This window comes from Chinchilla lanigera, unplaced genomic scaffold, assembly GCF_000276665.1.
Source record: "Chinchilla lanigera isolate Chin_1 unplaced genomic scaffold, ChiLan1.0 scaffold00002, whole genome shotgun sequence".
Lineage (NCBI taxonomy): Eukaryota > Metazoa > Chordata > Mammalia > Rodentia > Chinchillidae > Chinchilla > Chinchilla lanigera.
In genome coordinates this window covers 43,150,420-43,173,964 of record NW_004955403.1, presented here as the reverse complement: position 1 = coordinate 43,173,964, position 23,545 = coordinate 43,150,420, and the positions used below count along the sequence as shown (strand labels likewise).

At 43.5% G+C, this 23,545-nt stretch overlaps 1 protein-coding gene across 2 annotated transcripts in view; it reads right to left on the bottom strand.

Moving 5' to 3' along the window:
- Positions 1-3,620: 3,620 nt before the first annotated feature.
- The window catches only part of Sh2d4a (SH2 domain containing 4A), a gene marked incomplete at its 5' end in the record, with an annotated part of 58,541 nt that continues 38,616 nt past the window's right edge, over positions 3,621-23,545 (bottom strand). For both annotated transcript variants that reach the window (XM_005373614.2, XM_005373615.2), the window contains 4 exon segments: positions 3,621-4,787; positions 5,193-5,413; positions 18,783-18,913; positions 22,072-22,270. In XM_005373614.2, coding sequence (XP_005373671.1) covers positions 4,695-4,787; positions 5,193-5,413; positions 18,783-18,913; positions 22,072-22,270 — 644 coding nt within the window. In that variant the 3' untranslated portion in view covers positions 3,621-4,694.

Genomic DNA, 23,545 nt, shown 5'->3' with positions numbered 1-23,545 from the left:
GGCAAAGGCAGTAGGGCCTCACCCCACTAGCTCCCAGGCTTTGCCTTGGCCCCACCTAACCTGTTAGGGAGACAGGCAGAGTAAGTCCCAAAGTAATAAGTCTTCTGCTCTAAAAGGGAGTCAGACACTCGGGGATTTCTAACCAGTAATCCATGGGCAACTGCATTAGTTTGTAAATGGCCAGTTTTGGGGTACCAGTAATCTGGGAATTGTCAGCCATTTCCACCTTACAAATCATCCCAGAATTCCCGGAAATGGGCCACTAGGGTACACATCCCATTGGATATATGAACTGTCAATAAAGAGGGCCTGGCCTGCACAGATGTTAGCATTGCTGGTCCCACAGCTCCCTGGGAATGATTACTGGTCACGGACATATTTCTCTATGGCAGGCAATTAACACATTTCTTTTCTAATCCTTAGGAGGTGGGTGACTTTAGTAACTGTGGTTTTAGGGATGAAAAAAGTGAAACACAGAGTTACTAATAATTTTTTGTAACCTCCCTCCCAATCAGGTCATCCGTAAGACCCCTGGTTCTCATCTCCTGCTCTACCCTGCTGTACTAGGTTACTCAGGAAAGTCAGCAAGTCCCTGCATGTTACCAGCAGTGCTGGACCTTGTCAAGATGTGTGGGTTGGCTCCAGTCTCACACAGAGTTACCAATAATTTTTCTTTCAAGATTCCACATAATTACTGATATAGATAGTATCCAAACCCAAACTTGCTGGGTGTTCTTTCTATCCAGTTACTTCATTATCAGATAATCTTGTTATCATGGACTAACATGAGACTACTTTGATTCGTTAAGCTTCCTAATAGTTTCCAGTCTTAAGCAGCAGTGAGAAGTATTAAAGAACCCTGCATAGGGAGAGAGGGAAGGATGGCAATTAAATAAGAAATGTAATGGCAGTACTAAAATCTACATAGAATTAACACTGTAGAAGATTTAAACTTTTGTATAGAAATGGGAGATGAGTAACTCTCCTAAAGTACATCAGAAAGAGTAAATAAAAATGATAAAGAAGAGATTACACAAACAGCCAAGAGAAAGCTAAGATTTACAGCTAGCCTGAAGAAGAGAAAAAGCACAGTTCAAGTAGAAGTACTACTTAAAGACATAATTGTAGGGCCAGGTGTGGTAGCACATGGCTGTAATCTCAGCACTCGGGAGGCTGAGACAGGAGGATTGCAGTGTGTTCCAGGCGGGCATGGGCTACAAAGTGAGTTCAAGGCCAGCCTGAACTGCCTAGTGAAACCCTGTCTCAAAAAGACAAATAAAAGATATCATTGTAGAAAACTTATGTTCTAAGATGCGCACTTTGACCTAAAAGTGTTTACTATGTTACTGACAAAAAAGAAAGTGAAGAGTTGCCCACAGATATGCACCCATCCTATCCTATAAATACCGTTGTGTCTTCTCTGGGCACCAACTGGCAGGAGTCCCAAGACATGAATGTGTGCCACATGTTTGGACTCTAGTACACTGAGAAAGCTACCTCTATAGAAGGGGCAACTGCAACAATTTAAGCCACTAAGTTTTTCTCTTTTTAACCTAAAAGCAGATTTCATGCCTATTAGTATATGCTTATATCCTAAAAGAGTAGTTTAATTCAAAGCATTAGCTCAGATAGGCAACTTTTACATAAAAGCCCTGGAGATACTTTGGTGCCCTCTCCATTCCTCATCTTCATATTTTCTTTCTCTTGATCCTTTATCTCCTCAACTATATCTCTGCTTTTCTTCTTCCTGAGGTGACACTGGAGCCAACCCACACATCATGACAAGGTCTAGCACTGCTGGTAACATGCAGGAACACGCTAACTTTCCTGAGCAACCTAGTACAGCAGGATAGGGCAGGAGATGAGAACTAGGGGTCTTACGGATGACCTGATTGGGAGGGAGGTTCTAGTGTTACAGAAGCAGTGATCAGAAAGTGTGAAGAAGGGAGATTCCAGAATCTTACTGAAGGAGAGAAGAATCAACTCAGGCACAGAGTAACATTTGGGAACAGACCCAAAGTCTCTGAAATCTATAGGTCAGAGTGCCTGGAGTAGAGAACCTGGGCAGTAACCAAAGGCAACTTCCCTGACCGAGAGATTTGGGGCAGGTGGGGCAGGAAGCTGGGTTCATAAGGCGATAGGAGAGAACCAGGGCCAAGGTCTGGATGTCACCTTAGGTCATCACTAAAATAAGACATGAAATACATTTCAACACCACCCCCCCGCACTTACCAGTTTCTGAATTCCATAAACCATTCTCTTTCCCAAGGAATTTCCAGTATTACTCCTGGTCATCATATCAGCAGACACTAGATACTTTCTCCTCTGAGTGTCAATAGTCAACAGGAAAATGGTATAGGACTCAAGTATGTTCTCCCTTGTAATAGCAGGTGTAATGGTTGGTGTCTACATGCCAACCCCCAAAGCCAGAGTGGTCTTAGGACTTTTCCAGAGGTGGCCGAATACAGAGTGTGCAATGCTGGAATTAAGGGTGCTGTGATTGTCGTGTGTGGTGGCGCATGCCTGTAATCCCAGCACTTAGGAGGCTGAGGCAGGAGGATTGTTGCGAGTTCGAGACCAGCCTGGGCTGCAAAAAAAAGACAACTCCCCCCCCAAAAAAAACCAAAAAACAAGACATCCAGTTAAATTTAAATTGCTGGGCATGGTGGCGCATGCCTGTAATCCCAGCACTCAGAAGGCTGACGCAGAAGGATTGTTGGGAGTTACAGACTAGCCTGGACTACCAAGTGAGCTCAAGTCCAGCCTGAACTGTATAGCAAGACCCTGTCTCAAAAAGACCAAAAAAAAAAAAAAAAGGGTGCTCTGATTAAGGGCGGGTGATTGCTGGATCAGTCCATAGACTGGCTTGGCACTGCCCTAATCCTGGTTGAATGGATACAATATAAGGGACAGAAAGAGGTTTGTCTTCCCTTTTTACTCTTATTGCTTTTGCTGTCTTCCACTGCCACAAACTGTTGTTCCTCTGCCATGTGCCACTCTGCCTTGGAGCCAGACGCTTATGGACTGAAACCTCTACAACGCTAAATAAATTTTTTTCCTTTTTATCTTTGGGTGTCGGCTATTTTGTCTCAGTAATGAGAGAAAAGTAACTAACACATATTAGGTTAGTTCAGTTGGATCATTTCCTGCTTTCTAAATCTTCTAGTCATGCAAAGTAGCATATCATATAGTTATACTTACGTGATGCTGGAATCCTATGTGTCTCTATAACTGTTGTGACTACTGGGAATTTCATTCATTCTAGTGAGTAATACGATTTAGGATTGAAGAGCTGGATGAAAATAATAAGGACCACCCGGTTAAAAATGTCTTCTTGAAGAATCAAAAGCAATTTCAGAGAGATAAAGAGACTTGCCTAAAATTACACAGAAAATAATGGGGAGAGATGGAAACGGAAGACAGGACTCCACATAATGTGGGACCGCTGCACTGCAGAGACAAAAGCTAAGAGATGGGTTCTTACAAAAGCCTAACAGTAGAAACCATTTTCCGTTCATTAGGACTGTGCAGCTATGACTGGGTCTATGAGATGTGCAGACCCATAATTACATCAGCTACTCCATTAGTTTCCTGGGGCTGCTGCAAAAATGACCATAAACTCAGTGACTTAAAGTAGACATTTATTCTTTTGCAGTTCTGGGAGCTAGAAGGCTGAAATCAAAGTGTCCACAAGGCCATGTCTCCTCCTGAAGCTCTGGAGGGAGTCTGTTTCACACCTATTTCCTGGCATCTGAGGGTTTCCTCCAAACCCGGGTGTTCCCTGCCCAGCAGTAACATCATTCCTGTCTCTGCCTATCTCCTGGCATCTTCTCCTGTGTCGGGCTGTGTTTCTAAATCTCTCTCTCCTTGTGAGGATGCTAGCCATTGGATTTATCTCCATCTGCAAAGACCCTATGTCCCAACAAGGTCACACCCATGTAAAGGGGTTAGGACTTCAAGGTATCTTTTGGGGAACACAATCCAACGCACAAGTAGTATCCAAACAGCTGACTTACTGTGCTTTTGTTTATGTACCACTAAGAGTGAATAAGCACTGTCTCTATTCCTTAGAATGAGCAAAGAAAGTCATAAACACTTGCTCACTTTCCTACAATCCATATGTATCTTTTATATGTGTTAAGCCTTTCATTCTACATTTTAATATGTCCAATCCAATTTATACTTATGAGGTGCTTTTCTGCTTCCCACGCACGCAGTAAGGGAGGTATGTTCTGAGGATCATCTCAGCCATCAGGAAGTTCTTCTTTGTCGACATTCCCAAGCCAAGGTGGAACTTCATAAAAACAGGACCTTGAGATCTTCTGAGATGATACAAAGAGGGAATGGAGAAGTCACAAAAAACTTCACAGAAGCTACTGGTTTTGGAAGTACATCTGAATTCCTGCAGTTTCTTCTGTGTTTGCTTTATCTTATATCCATTATTACGGTCACATCCTTCATCTTAGGTCATTGCTGCAATTGGGACTCTTCTCTCTTTACTTTTGGATTGCGGATGAAGCAGAGGTCATTTCCCCTTGATATTAAACCCCTGTGTTTATGCAGAAGAGAGGTTTCAATGAGGACTTCTGGGAAACTTCCTGTATTGGCTCCACTACAGGGTGACTTTGGCTTCATACACAAAAGTCAAGAGGAAAGCCAAGCCGGAAGTTGTACGATGACCCAGATGGACACTGTCACTCAAAGAGCTCCAGGTAGTCAGGAGGCTGCTCCTGCTGACCACAGGGGTAGAGCAGGAGCTCCTTTCCCACGGAGGTTATGGGTTCCTCCTGTCAATCAGAAGGCACACAGTCAGGATGTGTTGTGCTGAAGGTGCCCTTCCCACCTCCTCGGGGATACAGCTCCTCAGTCCTTGGTTATACAAAGCTTTCATCCCCATACTCTTTTTCTCTAGGGCTTGAATTCTAACTTAAGATTCATTGCCAGATGTAATGAGTATGTCCTCAACTTTGTTAGCATCTCTCAAGTTACTGTGTCTCCCTGAGTATTTGAGGAAGAACTAGATTCTGTGATAAAAGAAATGCAATTGAGAATCCTGATTATTAGGAAAAATTATCAAAGGTTAATCCTCCCATTATTGATCTCAGTCATTTTTCTTTTAATTGCCGTTCTTTGTTTAGAGCTGCTATAGGATAATACTTTACAAAGCAAACTGAGTTTATGAATCACTTTACCTTGTGATATTCCACCAAGTCTGCCAGGGTGGCGTGCTGTAGCTGGTCCACACCCAGGAAGCTGTAGGAGTCGGCAGAGGCATCTATGAGGAAGTGTTTACAGCCCTCTTCTGACAGGTAGGATAGGGCATAGCCTTTGATCTTCTCACTGACTCGGATCAGAAAACTGCCTGGTACGCCTGTGCTTAGGAGCTCATTGGCTTTCTTTAGTGTAAGAATTCCTGTGGGAAGGAGGGAAAAAAAAACCCAGATATTTCAACCAAATACTCAATCTTCTCCTGAAAAGTCTTACTATATGGATAAGGTTTAGTAAAAAATCAGAGCCACTGTAAATGTATTTGGGGTTTAGGAATATAGTATAATATTCAGGTACACTTGGTTACTGGACAAGGACAGATTTTCCAGCCAAATGGACAATGTAAATGAGAGGTATGTTAACTCAAGAAGAACACATTCCCACTTGTATTCTTACCGCAACAAGGTGGTATTCAGCTCAGGAGACAGGATGGGGATGCCCTGATGTCACACTGGGAGTGTCAGATCGGAGGGGGATGTGAGATGCCCTGGGCAACCCCACGCAGTCTACTGATGAGGACTCAATGGCTTAGAGAATGATGTCACTTGGTCTAGAACAATGGTTTTCAAGCACTGTCTGAGAGACATTTTTGGTGGTCATGGATGGAGCTGCAGCTTGCATCCAGTGGCTAGAGGTGAGGGCTGCCATTAAATAGCCTGCAATGCACAGGACAACCTCATACTACCACGAATCAGCCGGCATGGAAGTCCCAAAAGTGCTCAAGGTGAGATGGAAGGGTCTAGGAAGGTCAACAAGTTCACAATCACAATGGACTCTGATCTAGAGTGCCTTCCACTGCAATTGCTGCTCTGTGCATATAACCACCAAAGGCTACAGGAATATCTATCTATCTATCTATCTATCTATCGTCTTATACATATTGAAGTTTTATATAGAGTCATAGTTTGATGCCTCACAAATCCCACTAGCTTCTCCCCAACTCATGAGGTTTGATTCATGTTCCGAAGTTCCTACTATTCCTGTTGTAATTCTTCAGATGAATGGATAGTGTTGTAAAACATACAGAAAGAGCACCAAAGTAACAACTTGCTGAATTATTCAGCGAGCTCTGATTTGGCAAGAAGGAGCCACATTGCCTTCATGTCCTTTTTCATTTCAGTAAACTGAAGCTCTTGACTTTGCCTGTTCCACAGTTAGCTCCCTGGTGATGCTCAGTACCTCAGTACTAGGAAAGCAAGCAAGCAAGCAGAAACCTCAAAAGGCAATGGGTTACCACAGCCCTTCCGATTCTTAGTAATTAAGTCATCCATAGTACATCCACAGTACAACATAAAATAAAACCATTTCTGTTCTCTATTCTGTAAACAGACTTTTAATGCGGGGGAGTTAAATTGCCTGTTCTCCCCCAGCCAAAATCAAGCCACTAGTCTCTCTCCTACCTGCCTTTCTCCCAGGCACCATTCAGGAGGATGTGGGTGCAGGTCCTGCACACAGAGCCCAGTGGGAGAGCTCAGGTCAAGCACAAAGATTTGGGAAAAGGCTCAGCAGCGTACTCTGTGTGCAGGGAGGATGTGGCCCTGATACAGAAGGAAATCTGTGTGCTCTTTTCCACGTGTCCCTATCTACTGCACTGACTTTGAGCAGGACACGGGAGTGTGTCTACAGTACACATCCTACCCAGCTGCCTTTCCCTGATGAGACCGGCCTCCTGAGACATACAAACCTGGCTGGCACCAAGCAAGCCTCCTGATACAGATTCTGGCTTTCTAAGGGGTTGAAATGGTGGCTGAGTCCAGCAGACAAAGGCTTCTGCTCGTGTTGGTCTTTTCACCTTCCCAAACATAGGTGGTGCCCCTGGTAAGTTACACGTGGCAACCTGAACTAGAAGCATGGCAACAAGCAACCAGCCTGCACAGGAACTGCACGTCTGAAGACATGCTATTAGACTGAGAGACCAGGGATACAAGGAGTGATCAAAGCATGATGAATGCTACTGCTGACTACCTACCATCCAATGGACAGGCAGACTCGTACAAACGTTACAGTGTGTCCTCTACTTTATTCACCTGACCTGGCACTGTCCAACTACTGGGTCTTCCCCAAAGTCAAAGTGACCACGAAAGGTAGACATTCTGAATCAACTCAGGACACTGCAGCAGCTGCAACAGGCAACTAAAGATACTCACAAAAGAGGACTTCCAGAACTGCTTCAGAAAGTGGCAAGAAAGTTGGAGTAAGTGTATTTAGAGTGAGGGGGAGAATTTTGAAGGAGATTAATGGCAATTTGGCTTTCACTGTTTTTTTTTTTTAATCACACCCCATATTCTTTATCTGCACTAGAAAGCCCCTTTCCAAATGAAGGGCTCCCTAAACTATGATTGGCAGAGTAGCAGTGTTCTGGAAAAGATTTCTATCTCCCTACAACCTTACCAACACGCTAATTCTGAAATTCCAAGTTCCCTCAACAGATGGAGCAGATGTTATAACTTACACAATCTTGAAGTTATTCAGATGTGTTTAGATTTCTACAGTAAAAGCTATTCTGGAAAATTACAGCCAAACCTGGGCTAAGGTGAAAGTCCTCCTCCAATCAGTTTAGATAGTAACCATAAATCACAGCACCTGCAAGCCTCTTGATCGCTGTAATCATCACCCCTTATGCACTATCGCAGCAGTATCTAATTTCCTGAGATACCAGAACACAGTAAAATGTTCTTGTAAATGCCAGGTCGTAATGGAAACTCTGAGTATACCACAGACAGGAGACAAATTCAAAGGTAAGGGCCATGGGCCCTGGGCTTTGGGTGATCCAAGGAAGTCATTTCTCTGTTCTCTTTGCTTTGTGATGGGTTTTTGGTCCTTAGGCACACACTGTTAGGACATCTAAAAGTGCAGATTGATGCATATGATTTTGTCATAAAGTCTTCAAGGCAGTGCATGCACTCAGGATACCCCAGCTGTGCTGCATCTACCCAGGCTGGGAGTTCCAGAGTGTAAAGCAGACTCCAGTACCAGGTACAGTTGGCTGTGGACATGGCAACCTCTCCCCAGTGCTGATGAGCCCTGGCTTCCCCTCACCTACTGAGAATTCTGAAGCAGGGCCCTGACACTTCCGTCCACCAACCAGCTCTCTGACCTGAGATCACAGGAGACTTTCTGTGCTAGTAAAAGGGGTACAGGAGAGATTTATTTCACCAGTTTAATGAAGCACAATTTCACCAGGACAATCAATGATCTATCACAGAGCTGGATTTAGGTAGCAAGTAGCAGAATGATGGCAGATGTCCCTGCTCAAGGTCTCATGGGAAGCCTGCACACACAGCACGTAGGTTCACACAGCTGGAGTTGAGGACAAGTAGAAAAAAATGCCCCACTCAGGCCCCTCTCTGTGTAATGCAGGAGCTCCTACCAGGGCAACATTATGTGATGACAACTTCCTGTACTGGTGGAAATGTCTCCTGTGCTGGGCATGGGGTATCCGCTAGCCACAGGTGACCTTCAAGACACTTAAATGGAGCTAGCTGGCTTCACTGAGTGACTCAACTTTACTTTTACTTAGTTTTCACTAATGTTGATGTCCACATGTGATCTGGCTACTGCTCTGGACTGAGTACCTCTAGATTTCTTAAAAGTAAAGGTTTAGCCCAGCCAGGCCAAGCTCAAAACAACTACTTTTCACACAAGGTCCAATCACAGACTCTAAGAGACGTGAAATGACTCAGGAACTCTACCAGGGCCCTAGTTGGAAATTTAAGAGTCAGTGACCGCCTCACAGGAAAAACGTAGGTGAGTGGGATGCCCCTCTGTACAGCTCTCCTGGAAAACTCCTGCTCACTCTGCAAGGTCCAACACAAGGGCAGGGAGCACTTGATTCCTGGCTGAGCAGTAAGACTCAGTTTCCTCCCGGCCTGTGGGGCACCCAACTCTCACCTCCACCTAGACACTCACCTGACACTCAGCTTGGTCAGGGCACTCCCAACACATTCTGCCCCACCGCCCTGCCCTCCTCTACTTCCTTATGAGATCCAGAGGGCAATGATCAGGCCGACTTACAGCGACACCCTCCACAACTGCCCTTGAAGATGCCAGCAAAAGTCGAATGGACGCTTTTGCCTCACAGTTGAGTTTCTGAACTTCTCTGGAACTCTTCTCAGCAGCACTGCCTCTAGTCTGAGAACAGTTATCACAGGGACAAGGTACCCATGTCCATTTCTCTGAAGTATCACTGGGTGTACAACCTACTTCCACATCTGAAAAATATACCTTAAAGGTCAAATAAAAGATAACCAAATAATGACTCAAAGTATGGATGCCTTGCTTAATCTGCACATCAAGTCTGCAATAAGGTACTGGTATGAGCCTCAAAAAAGCCTCAAATTTGTACCACAAGAAGCTCCAGAGCTGCTCAGGGTCACTCAGGTGGGTCAGGAGAAGACTGCATGAGCCCAGAACCTGTTTCCCACCCACCCACCTTGAATATTTATCCTGGCAGTAGCCCAGCACAATGTTTCCCCATTTATTTGTCAGTGAATCCTCCAACTACTCTAGAATAAGCAGAGATGTTATCATCCTATTTTACAGATGAGCAAATTAAGGATATTGAGTGTAAGCACTGAGGCTATGGGATTAGTTAGTGATGGTTCCACATCCTGCTCTCCTACTCTACTGTTTTGTTTTTTTAACACATGTGGCTCAGGAAATCTTCCCAGAATGAACTGAAAATAAAATATGAGTGCTTATCTCACAAGGAGGCACTTGAGAAGGACGCATTTCTCAGTGATGGTTGAGTGTGGTCTGGCTGGGCATGGGGATGTTACTGAATACTCTTTCTCATACTCCCAGGCTCAGGATTCAAGTCCTAAGGAAGAAGATAAGCTGAGAGTGGTGGCCAGGGAGGCAGGGAGGGAGAGAGGGAGGGAAGGAGAGAGAGAAGGAGAGAAGAAAGGTTGATGATGTAGCTTAGTGCAAAAGCCCTGGATTCAGTCCCCAGCACTGGAAAAAAAAAAAAAAGGGAGGGCAGTGTTCATGGACCACTCTCAATATTAACAGAAAATGGTCACATTTTTGCCAGAAGTTTGCTACACTTAGTCATTTATAAGAAAATTCAAAGCATCCGGAAGAAACTGACAATGTGTAGTATTTTCCACAAATAGCTAGTTCTCCCCAGGATAAATCCATGCAGCTTTAGCTGATTTCTGCTGAACCTTCTCCAGTGACTTCCGGAGTAAACAGTCTGAACAAATGGGAGGTAGTTACGCTAGAGAACCATGAAGAACAGTGCAGACAAGGGCTGTGACACCATTAACGTTTGTGAAGCCCTCCTGCTCCAAGGAGCCTCGCTGGTCCCTCAGAAGGTCAGGGCAGTGACCCCCTGGGAAGGGCTTCTGGCTGTCCTTCCCTGCCATCCACAAGCAGCAAGATATTCTTGCTGCTGATCTCAGCGCACCAGCTCCACGTGTAAATGAGGTCAGCTGTGGACCATCCTTGGAGGCTTAAGAACAAAACGCTTTGAGAAGTCACATAAATCAGTAGTTTTTACTTAGGAAGACGGATGCTTTTGTGAGGGGTGGGCAGCATTTTGTCTACCCCATGAATAAGAAATCACTACTCCACAAAAAATGGTTGCAGCGCAGAGCACCTATGGGCATCATTCACAGCTCTGCTAAGGTTTTACCCTGAAAGATACCTCAGCAGGAGTCTGGGAGCCTTTCTGAGTGCTGTCTTTTCAGTGAGGTACATTCGAGCTGGGGAGGCATCTGGTCCCAGTGCTGAAGGAGACAGAAGATGACACGCTGCCAGGCGGAGAGGAGTGGAAGAACATAGGACACCACCTGACAATCGTCTCCAGGGAACTCAAGTCCAGAGCACAACTGCTCCCATAGAGATAGAGACGATTTGCCTCCCAAGGAGAACACCCAGCGGGATGTGTCAAAAATGAGTGCAGTCAGAATAGCTGCAGTCTGAACTACACCGGCACTGCACCAGAGTTAAAGGGATTTTCTTTTCTAAGTAGCTTAAAATATAAACTGCTGGGATTAAAGCATTTAGAGGACGGGCTCCATTATACACCATGACTGCAGAAGTCACCCCCCAGAAATGAGGACCGATAAAGCTATTTCATCAACAGGCTACACATAGCCATATTCGAATAAGAAATTATTAATGACACTTCAGAGGGAAAATGATCAACCATGCATGCATAAAGCAAATATGTGAATTCTCCAGCTACAGAAACAAATGGAAAATTCCTACAGCAGAAATCTTTTGCACATTTATTTCTAAGTTTCTGCCCACCTTCACTCCCCGCCCCTGCAAATTACTCAGCTCCCACTCACTGCTATTTGAAAGGACTGGGGAAATGTTGGCAGACAGAATGAAGAAAGGAATCTGTGAGCTTCTAGACAGATCTTCCATTTTATTTATGCTTTGACCCTTTCTGTAGGATGCTTCAAACATGTTATTGGGTCTAATTAATTACACACCTACGCACTTTGGAGACTCATAATCAGGAGCTGTAATGCATAGGATGAACTTTGTTTATCGGCGGGCGTGACGGTTAGTTAGGAGACTTTCCTGCATTTATCACTTACTGTACAAACATCAAAGGCTAGAAGGTCTGTTGTAAAGTCTTCTGTGATACAGTCACCAGATGCAAGAGTAACAGGAACAAAAACAAAGACTAGATTCAAGAGTCAAGGTAGGCCTGAACTGCAAACAGGACAGGAAACAGAAGGAGAAAGGGCCACAAAGACAGAAGGAAGCAATCTCCCTAAAAAAAATAAACCCAGATTTTAAACCCACAGAGAGCTTTCCTTTAGCAGCTCCCTCAGCCTCCCCGCTTTTCCTCCCAGCCCAATTCAGCCTTCTCCTGCCTCAGCCTGCAGATTTCTCAGCAGCCTCCTTCTCTGTGAGCAGGCTACTGGCCTGTATTCTTCCAAATCACTGTTGCCTTCTGAGGTGAACTCCTGGCACTTGAAGGACTGGCTCTGAATAAGTATTCATGGACGCAGCATGGGACAGTCTCTGCAGTAATTAAGGTCTACCTTACTAAAGTGCTGCTTGTACCCTGTAGACCATATTGTTAGTCAAAATGATAGGCTGTGGCAAGGACCGGCCCATGGGAAGGAAGGGAGGGCAGAACAGGAAGGGAGAGAGCATCCTTCACTGCTCAGTCCTGCAAGCCCTAGCAGAAACGCTGTGTCCCAGGGAGCTGTGCTGAGCACGGGGCATGCATGAGCTGATCTGCTTTATAAAGACAAACTCATGACATATATTAATCATTGCCCTCATTTATAGCAGAAAAAACACAACTCCAACCTTGGGGATCTGGTCATTAAATGTAAAAACTCACATCTCCTTCATTTCTCTTTCTCTTTTTTTTCCCCCTTCCGGGAGCTACACATGAAAGACTAGGACATTCACCAACAGCTGCATATCTCATGGAAATGAGACAGTGACTGCACATGCCCAAGGAATCCATGGGCTCAGGAAAGACCAGAGAAGACCTTGAGTCTATGCCTCAGGCTGGTTCTGGGCAGGGACAGCCCATAACTAGAAAGCAAGACAAAGTACAAACAACAGACCCAAATTGAACTGTATACTTTAAGATGGTTAAATTAGAAACTCTTACATCATACGTACTTCAACAAATACTGTATAAATAAATACGGTCTCTAGGCCTCATATCATATGCAAAAATAAATTATAGGTGGGTAGGCATGGTAAGAACAAGCAACGACCATAAAGGAAAAAGAGCTAAACTCAACATCTCTGAAATTAAAAAGAAAGAACAACTGTGTTTCAAAATATGCGAGGAAGTTAAAAAATAAATTGCAGACTAGGAGGAGGTAGCATCCAGAATACATAAAAGCAAGTAAGTCAGTATAAAAATCAGTTCAGTGGGGAAATGTTCAAAAGTTCTGTAGAACAATTGTAGAGGACGCCCATCTAGCCAGCACATGTAGAGACAATCAGACCCAACACCTCTCCCTGCCAACTCTAAGAAGATTCCACTGTGTGCCTATGGGGTGGATGGAAAATAAAATCTAGCAATGTCAAGCACAGGTACGGGCAAACAGAGACCCAGGTACCGCAGCACGAGTATGCACTGGTATAATCACTTCAGAGGACACTGGGCAAGCACAGGTTGAGGATCCCTTAACCAAAATACTTGGGACCACAGAAGTGTCTCATTTCAGTTCTTCGAATTTTAGAATATTTGCAAAGACTTGACCAATGGAGCATCCCTACTCCAAAAATCTGAACTCTGAAATGCCCTCAGATCTGAAACTTTTGGAGCAGCATGTTGGCTCAGAGCATTTCAGATTCTGGATATTTTGGATTAAGGATGCTCAGACTGCATAATTAAAGACACTCATACCCTATTCCCAGCAAGTCCCCTTTTGGATATATTCTCTGAAGAAATTATCATATATGTGTCCAATAGGACATGCTCAAGGGTACGTACTACATCATTTTCTGTGTGAGAAAAAACATACCAAAAGTAACAAAAGGGATGAATAAGTAATAATAGGTGCATATTATATAATATATATAAACTAAAGCACTATGCAAAATGAATGAGCCAGCTTCCATTTATAAAGTCCAGAAAACATGTTGAGATAAAATGATTGCATGTAAATATTAAACATAATAGGAAATCTTCCCGGAATGAACTGAAAATAAAATATGAGTGCTTATTTCACAAGGAGGCACTTAAGAAAGATAAATTTCTCAGTGATGGTTGAGTGTGGTCTGGCAAGGTGCTGGAGACACATACTGCAGCGCTTCACAGTCCTCGTAAAAGACCATGGGTGTGGAATGTCCAGATTAGTTAAAATGAGTAATCTTTAAAAATATCAAGCAATCAGAAAAATTACACAGTCCCTTTGTAAGGCCCCCCACACACCTGTGGGAGCATCTACGCATTCACGGTTCTATGGTCACAGTGTTGGAGTGAGGCCCATCTGCAGGGAGGTCCTTCCCACGGGTCAGGTGGCCAAACCTACGGGGAAGGGGCCAGCGTGAAAGGCCTGGAATCGGGGCCCAAATTCAGGAATGTGGAAAGCAGCCCAGAGATGGCCAGCTGGTCAGCTTCATTTCCTCTTTCCTAATACCAAATCAATCCAGGTGAAAGCTAGCGATGTGCTTCATCACCACAGAAAATTGATAAAAGTGTGAAAGAACTTGAGATGCTCATCAAGGGAGCCGCAATGGTCCAAATGTAGTTTGTCCCCACCAAAACTCATACTGATGCCTCAGTCCTCAGTGCCATGGTGTGGGGAGGTGGGGCCTTCCAGAGATGATCCCTCATTAAAAGGGATCAGTAGCCAGACGTGGTGGCACAGGCTTGTAACCCCAGCACTCTGGGAGCCAGAGGCAGGAGGATGGCAAGTTTGAGCCTGGGCGGGGCAACTGAGCTATTTGGCAAGATCCTGTCTCAAAAAACAAGAAAGGGCTAGAGATGGAAGTACCTCAGTGCAAAAGCCTTTCGTTCAATCCCCAGTACTTCAAGGATAAAAAGAAGGCCTGATGCCTCACCCCTGAGCCTGGGCAGAGTGAGTTCTTGCACTCACAAGAATGAATCAGTTCTTGCAAGAGTGGGTTATAAAGGAAGGCCCACCCATATGCTTCTGCACAGAGCCATTTCCCTTTCTCTTCTCTATCATGAGCTAAGCAGCACTCAGGCCTCACTAGAAGCTGAGCAGATGCAGGTGCTGTGCTCTTGGATCTCCAGAACTAGGTGCAAAATAAACCTCTTTTCTTTATCTGTTACTCAACCTCAGGTATTTTGTCATGGCAACAGAAAATGGACTAACACAAGATTTTTGCACAAGTCCCCTTGTGGGACGAAAAGTCCACTGAAATCTGAGACCCCATGTTCTATGAATGCACATCGAGAAGGCTTATATTCTTGCTGACAGAGAAGTAGATGTGGGAAGACTTTGTATATCTACAAGCTCAGGAAGCAGAGTTCAGTGCCTTCATTTCAGGATCTCCTGGCCTTGGGGTTTTCATCAAAATTCTCTATCTAGGAATTCAGAGACAAGACCATGTTTCACTAGTCACAGAGCATGGACCCTCACAGGATACTTAGGAGCCATGCACCATCTTGCTTCATCAGAACCCTAAGTGGGAAAGGAGGTCTAAAGATCTTGGGTGTCTGCTGCTGGTCTCCACAGCATGGAGCAGGCTGCTGTGTTTGTGCTCCTCATGGTTTGTGCTTGGCTTACTTCTCTTCTCATTCTTCCTACCTCACTTGTGGAACATCTCATTCTCTTCCATGCTTTTAATTGCATGCTGGTGACTCCAATCTATTATGTTTAGCACTGATCCGCTCATCCGATTATCAAATGATATTTCACATGAGTGCCCCAAACACATTACACACCCATACCACACATGCACACACCCTCCTCTCTTCTCTTCTCCCCTTCCCTCACTCTCCTTTCCCCCGTCTCTCAGTGAATAGCATGGCCTCTTCCACCTAGCCGCAAGAGTGGAAAATCCCAAAGCCTTCATTTCAGAAGACTTACCTACTCTCATCCTTGACTAAAGTTTAAGAAAGAAAAGAGGGGCTGGGGATTTAGCTCAGCAGCACAGTGCCTTCCTGGCAAGTGCAAGGTCATGAGTTCGATTCCCAGTACCAGAAAAAAAAAAGAAAGAAAGAAAGAAAGAAAGAAAGAAAGAAAGAAAGAAAGAAAGAAAGAAAGAAAGAAAGAACAGAGGATGGAAGTACAAATTTTTGAGTTGTGGAAATTAAGGTGAGAAAAACTGCATCTTTAGACATTTATTTCACAAAGTAAATGCCAAGGGAAAAAAGGTCATAAACCAGTAATGAGGCACCACTTCAATATTGTGAGATGGACTTCCTGGTGAATAAACAACTCTATTTCAAATAGATAAATAAAGTATGGCCTACTAGCTTTTTATATGGAAACGTACAATTCTTTTTAAAAACTGAAGATGAGGATTTATATTGACTGTATTCACTTATAATTTTTTGTTTATTTGTTTGTTGTTTTTTTCCGGTACTGGGAATCAAACTCACGACCTCGCGCTTGCCAGGCAGGCGATGTGCCACTGAGCTAAATCCCCTGTATTCACTCATTATTATAACCTTTATTTTGTTCATAACTACGATTAAAAACTTGTATAAGTGAGAATAAATAACAAGGGCACATTTTATAGGTTATTATATATAAAAAATATTTTTTAACTGAAGTTCCAACTGGATTTTTTAGCTCAACTATAACTTTTTCTTGGATAGTACATTGCATGTTGTTATCTTCAAAGTAGTTGTTCATATTACAAGATATAGGCATGAAAGATTGATCAAACAATATATGCACAAATCTTTCTTTCCAATGAACTAGTAACAATTAGTAGTGTTACTATCTTAACTATGACTTTGTCTCTATTTTTTAAAGAGAAAAAAAAATTTCTAGACAAGATAATAGGATAGTAACAATGGTTAACACACTGCGTATTGTTATCTTCAAAGTAGTTACTCATATTACAAGATATAGGCATGAAAACTTGTCCAAATAATATTAGCACAAAAGAGAAATTAGTACTACAGCTATCTTGTATAATATCTTTTTGCCTTTTCCCTTCCTTCTTTTCTCCTTTCCCCCACCCAGTTTCTCTTTCCTTTTGAACAATTTCTTCCCATTTTGCAATATCCATTGTACATTTTGTATCTTCTCATAAGTGAAGTAAATCAGATTCACTTGTGACTGTCTCTTTCAGCAACTGTTTCTAACAGAATGACCAGTCCAAATACCAGACTTTTAATAACATCAACAAACACTTTCAATTTTCTATTCCCTTATGTTAAAAAAGCCTCCCACTGTTGTAATCAGAGATGGCAGCATCTTCTGCCCCAGGACACAGAAACCACAAAGGGGTTGATTTCCTCAGTGTTTATTTTACGAGGGAAAAGGGGGAACTGGGGACATAGCTCAGTAGAGCAGCACTTGCCTGGAAAGCGCAAGTTCCTGAATTGGTTTTTGTTGTTGGTGGTGGCAGTTTATTTTTTTTGCGGGGCGGGGGGGGGGTTCTTTTTGAAGACAGGCTCTCGCTATACAGCTCAGGCTGGCTTTCAACTCAACTGGCTTTTCAAGTTTCACTTTGTAGCCCAGGCTGGCCTTGAACTCACAACGATCCTCCTTCCTCAGCCTCCTGAGTGCTGGGATTACAGGCATGAGCCACCACATCTGGCAAGGTCCTGAGTTTGATTACCAGTACCAAAAAAAACCATTTTTTTGAAAAAAGGCCCTGTCAGACAGCAGCGATCACCATGGTAAAAGCACGTGTCATTGGCCATGGTTCCTTCTGATATCTTTGACAACAATGTCTTCAAAGAAGAACAGAAAGGAAGGAGGGTATGACATGACCCTCAGGAGAAAAGCTATCACAAATAATCTTGTTCTTTTTAAAAGAGTTTGCCATGCTACGTATTTGGGAGCTTGTTTCATATGGTCTATTTATGTAAGCAATAACACTAAAATAGGCAATGCCTTAAAAATAATTCAGGCCGAGGTACTCCAAGAGAAGTATGCTAAAAATTGTTAAAACACCTTTAATGTCTATTTAGACAGTTGGTCCAGTTGAACCATAGATTTTTTTGCACACAGGTGCTGTTAGGTAGTGAGCCCCAGGGCCTTGCACATGCTGGGTAATTCCCCAGCACTGAGCTATACCTCTCCTTAGCCACAGACCTTATAGAAGCCAATGGAGAGCTTTGTTTTTGTTTTTGTTTTTCTCCGGTACCGGGAACCGAACTCACGACCTTGCACTTGCCAGGCAGGCGCTTTTGCTGCTGAGCTAAATCCCCAGCCCCAAATGGAGAGCTTTGTGAAGGCATCAACTTTTGAAATCTAAGAAACTGAGAGGGCAGTGATGTACGAGCTGGGTAGACAGAGGGGCTTCAATTAATCAGCTCTCTTGAGTCAAATACAGAAATGATTTATTGGCTGTTACCTGTCTCAGCCACATGCCAGAAACAAGGGATAAAAGCCATGGAGTTTTTAAATTAAAGATCACAAAGTTCAACTCCTTCAATTAAGAGACGAGGAAAATGAGGCTCAAATAAGTTGCTCTGCTACAGAGAAAGAGAGAGTTTGCACACAGTCATGCAACTGCTGAATGGAGAACTGGGTGAAAGCCTGATTTCTTGCCAGCCAACCCCGCATCCTACTGTACCCAACAACCGCAGCTCACACCCAGGAAGAAGGAAGGTTTCTGTGTCCTGGGACCACAATCAGGAGCTCTCTGTGAATCAGGAGGAAGCCCTCTGTTTCCCACTCACCGTGAGGGTTGCATTTGTGGTGATGAATTAGCCCACAGCACTTACGGCGACCATGAATGCTGACCTCTTTCTAAACAGTCATGAGAAGGCAGCCTCCTAAAAACCTCTGAAAAACTGCTTTGTGAACATAATTTGAAAGACTCTTTTGGAGCAGTACAAATAAAAGCAAGCTTTTTCCTCCCTGTCTTCCTAGGGGATTAGCATGGCTTGAATCACCCTGTGAGGAGATCTCTGCACTCACCATGGAACCAGGGAGCTATGGTGTCTGAGGTCTTCTCATAGCCTGCTCGAAAGGGAAGCTGCTCCTCTTTGAACCATTGGATGATGTCCTCCTGGGCAGAGCCAGACGCTGTCCTCGACACTCCCTGATTTCTGTGATATGTAAGACAGTTTGCAGATCAGAGTTAACTATATGTATATACACACACACACACACACACACACACACACACACACACACACATTATATACTCTCACCCCTCAGTATACTAGGCTCTGCATCCTTGGATTCAACAAACTCTAGAAAATATATGAAGGAAAAGAAGTGTGTTTGTAATGAACATGCACAGATTTTTTTCTTTACCATTTATTCCCTAAACACTATAACAACTACTTAGATAGCATTTACAATGAATTAGGCATTGTAAGTAATCTTGAGATGATTTAAAATATGCAGGAGCACTACACAAGTTAATACTGTTAATACTCTGTGCCACTGTAGATAAGGAATTTGAGACCCTTCATTTTGATACATTTGGGGATCCTGGAACTAATTCACAGCAGATATTGAGAGACCACTCTGTGTGTGTGTGTGTGTGTGTGTGTGTGTGTGTGTGTGTGTGAGAGAGAGAGAGAGAGAGAGACAGAGAGAGACAGAGAGAGACAGAGAGACAGAGACAGAGACAGTGACAGAGAGAGCTACAGACAGAGAGAGAGAGAAAACAAGAGTGAGAATGAGAGAGCACTATATGCATTCCAACATCTGCTTACATGGGTTGAGCTAATGGGAGGTCAGGCCCCCTACAAACCACCATCATACAACTCCTTAAGGCAGGGAGGAAAGAACATTAATCTGTCACTTGACTTCAAGACCTAAGTGGTTGGTCCTAGGTGCGAGCCACTGCTGTGTTAACACATAAGATTTAAATTCATTTTTAATAGGAATTAGAAGGTCCATTAACTCCCAATTAAAATGTAAGAATAGAACCATTAAAAAGTTGAAATATACCCCCAAAAGTATTTTCCTGCAGAGTATATAATTGCAAACAAAATAAATCACATGTGATAAGATAAATTTCTTCCATAGCGTTTGTTATTTGATTTTCTCCTCTTTCTCTGTTCCCACTGACCTTCCCAAATTGCTTTCTCTCCCACAGTTTGAAGAGGTTTGGTTCAGCTAAAAGACAGTCTCAGGAATATGAAGTTCAAGGAGGAAGAGTTCTTGAGGATTAGGAAGAAAAATTAAGCAACATAATCATTTTTAATAAATTCAGTAGCAGAACTCTAGATGTGGAATGTGAATGAATTTCCACTACAAAAATCAACGTTATGGTGTAGTAAACATATTTCCAAGTTCTACATAACAGCCCACTGAGCTGAATTCAAATCCAAAACAACAATGGTAAAATGGTTGACTTAGCAGTTGGAATTTCCTGAAATATAAGTTAACTTCAAGCTCTTTATGCTTTTTATAGTAGCACACACTACCATCAGTTACATGTGTCATGTATGCGAGACACATGTACATATCTGTGTGAATACACATGTATGTTTTATCTCTCATGATTTCCAGAGCACTTTGGAGAAAATATCCTATAACATTTGACTTCCCCAAGAAGTAGACACTGCATATGCATGAAATTTTATGATAAATATTCATAATATAGCTTCCAAATGAGATTCTTTTTCTCCATAAAATCCTTTGAGACCAAGCAAAACATCAAAGACACTGGAGGCCAGTGTCTGTCCACTCCTGGCTGGCTACTAGTTGACCTCTGTCATTGCAGTTTGTGGAGTCTGAGCCTAACCCCATCTCGTCTGACACACAAGGAACACTTGATGCAGCATTTTAAATTGGAAAAGATGAGCTGAGCATAGCTTATAAGAACTGCTCTTTTTTTATGGACCACTTCATTGCTGTCAGTCAAATACACTGTGTTCTAAAAATACTCTGGCAAAGGGACATATTTTCATGCTACCCTGGGAGACTCCAGGTAACAGTGAGGGAGCTATACAGACAGCCCTAAACCAGGCTCCGTGGCCAGCACACACATAGATGAGCCCATGTGGGACAGGAGGTCGGTACACCTGTGTGACCTGGGACTAAGGGGACATATCCTATCTTCTTGTTTTATCATCTACAAGGAAAAACTCATCCCTCAGACTGTCACTTTGTAGAACGTGGTCATTTAGAATTGGTGCCTACATCTCAAAGTGAAACCTTTCAGTAGAGTAAGTAGAAATAATTACAGTACAGGAAAAGGTCCACCTTCGTGTTTCCTCTAGGTCCTAATCCCTGTTAAAAAAGAAATGAGCTTAGAAAGAACCACCAGCTCCAAGTAAGGGAGATTTTTGCTTGTTTTTCATTTCACCACACACCTGACAAAGAAGTATTTTTTAGTTTCCACTTCAGAAGGCAAGGTTACGGAAATTCTACCTCGTTCAACCAATAACTGTTCTAAATATTTCCTTTCTAAATGTTAGGACTAGGAGTATAGTGCAGTAGAACATTTGCATAGCATGCATAAGGCCCTGGGTTCAATTCCATCTCAATAGAGAATTTTTTTTTTTTTTTTGGTACCAGGAATCAAACTCAGGACCTTGCACCTGCCAGGCAGGAGCTTGTGCCCCTGAGCTATATTCCCAGCTCCAGTACCTCCAAATAAACAAATTATCTAAAAATACTATAGTATCAGTCACCAGGGCAAAAGAACTTTCTCATCAGTAGACATGAACGAGAGGTGGTTTCTGCTACACTATCACTGTACTCTTCTTCAAAGGTTTTCCCCCAAAATTGTTTTCCTAATGCCCCCACAACCTAGGAGGTGAAGGTACCATGGTCAGCAAATACAGAATTTCCAAATTCTCAAAATCTGAACTTGTCAGTATATCCAGAACAAAGACAGCAATCACACATGGCCTTTTCAGCAGTGAGATGTGGTCCTAGTGATGTGACACTCGGCAAGTCCTTAAGCTCGTATTTGTTGTTTTACTAAGAGCATCTCAAGGATTTAAGAAATCCTCTTTGCCCCTCACCTGCTCACCTGCTGCCGCTCGGAGGGTATGGGGCACAGGAAGTCATCTAACTGGATGCTCACTGTCACCATACTCTTGGTGATAGAGCATTACTATTATTATTGCAGGTATTTCACAGTTAAGAGAAGGGTGAATGCCACATCGGGTCTCCCAGGAAGGGTCAGAGGGGAGGCTACAGACAGGAGCACCTGGCTGGTCCTGCACATCTCAGGGCACTTTGGTCTTTAACCAGCACATCTCAAGGCTTAGCACAAAGCCATCCTGTGGCTTCTTACCCGAGAGGCTTCTGCGGGCATCCCACTGGGGCGAGGAACTGGGGCTTGGGTGGAAGGGGAGGTCTTCTGGGCTTCTGTGGAACTCCGGTTTTCTGCAGCCCCTCGCCGCTTCTTCCTCGCTGGGACAGCCTCTTGTAGTCCTCTCGGGCTTGCTTAGCCAAGGAGCGCCTCTTCTCATCAGCTGCTTTTGACTTTCGCACTAGAACAACAACATAGATTGAGAAAGGCTTTCCTGGGCTGCAGAACGTGAGGAGATGCAGGGATGCACAAGAGGGCGCGAAAAGGCTCTGCAGAGCCATCATCTGCTTATGTTCACGAATAATCACTATCAGTGCCTGTTATCCAGATGCGAGAGCTCACCCAATAGTCACTGCAGAATTCCTCTTTTCATTTGGGAGTTGGATTTTTGAGAAGCAGAAAAAAAGGAAGAGGACAAAGGGCCAGAATTCTTTGCAGTTGGCAAGACTAAGGGATGAACCCCAGCCTGAGCAAGGATTTCAGTGGGCAGTGGCAAGGACCAGTAAGAGGCCAGGGTCGCATCCCTCACACATTCGCATTCAGGGTGCAACGTGCCCTGGGTCACTAGCAGACACCTGGCAGGCAGGACCACTCAGTGCACGTGGCCAGGCTCAGGGCAGAGAGTAGAGGGGCTTACTGTGAGCTGAACCAAATGTGAATTAGCCTGATGAGAAAAAGTAAAGGGATGCTTAATGTTAAGTATGTTCTAGATCGTTGTAGAGCATGTTGGTATGCATAAAGTTTACCACACGGCTGCCTTTTAGTATCACTCTGTCATACAGAGGGGCTTTGGGGTTATTTTAGCCACATAGCGCTAAAGACTAATTTAGAACAGAAAGTAATTTTTACTGAGTGTATTTATACTTCAGACATTATGGGTTAAATTGTGTTAAATTTGACTTCAAAGAGATGACAAAAATGCCCCCTGATACTGGGATTTCAGTGCACAGCACAAGGTAGCCACTGATTGGATCTTGCAAATATTTTTGTTTCACAAAAGATATTTTAAGGGCATTTGCTGTAATGAGACTGGAAACTAATTTAAGATTTTCGATATCCTACAAAGATTACCACTTCCGTTCTCTGGATTGACCTGCCTCAAGGTCAGTTTAGGCTTTTCTGTCCAGGATGCCCTAATCCTTTCTCAAACCTGCATCCTGGCACTCTGACGCATCCTGGGCTCAGCCTTCACGAGCACGGGCTTATTCCCCTATGGGCTTTATTTCTGGCAATTCCAGCTCAGGAAAGGGTCCTTGGGTCAAAGGTACTAGAGAAACGTAGGACATCCGCCTCTCATCCCTACGTTTTTCACCACACAGTTACATGTATCCAAACATCACACTATACCCTATAAGAACAATGGGGATATATGGGTATAGATTAGAAATGAAATGAAACTTTAAAGAGTGCATTCACTGCTAAAAATTTAGGGGGAAAAATTCAAACCACAATAACA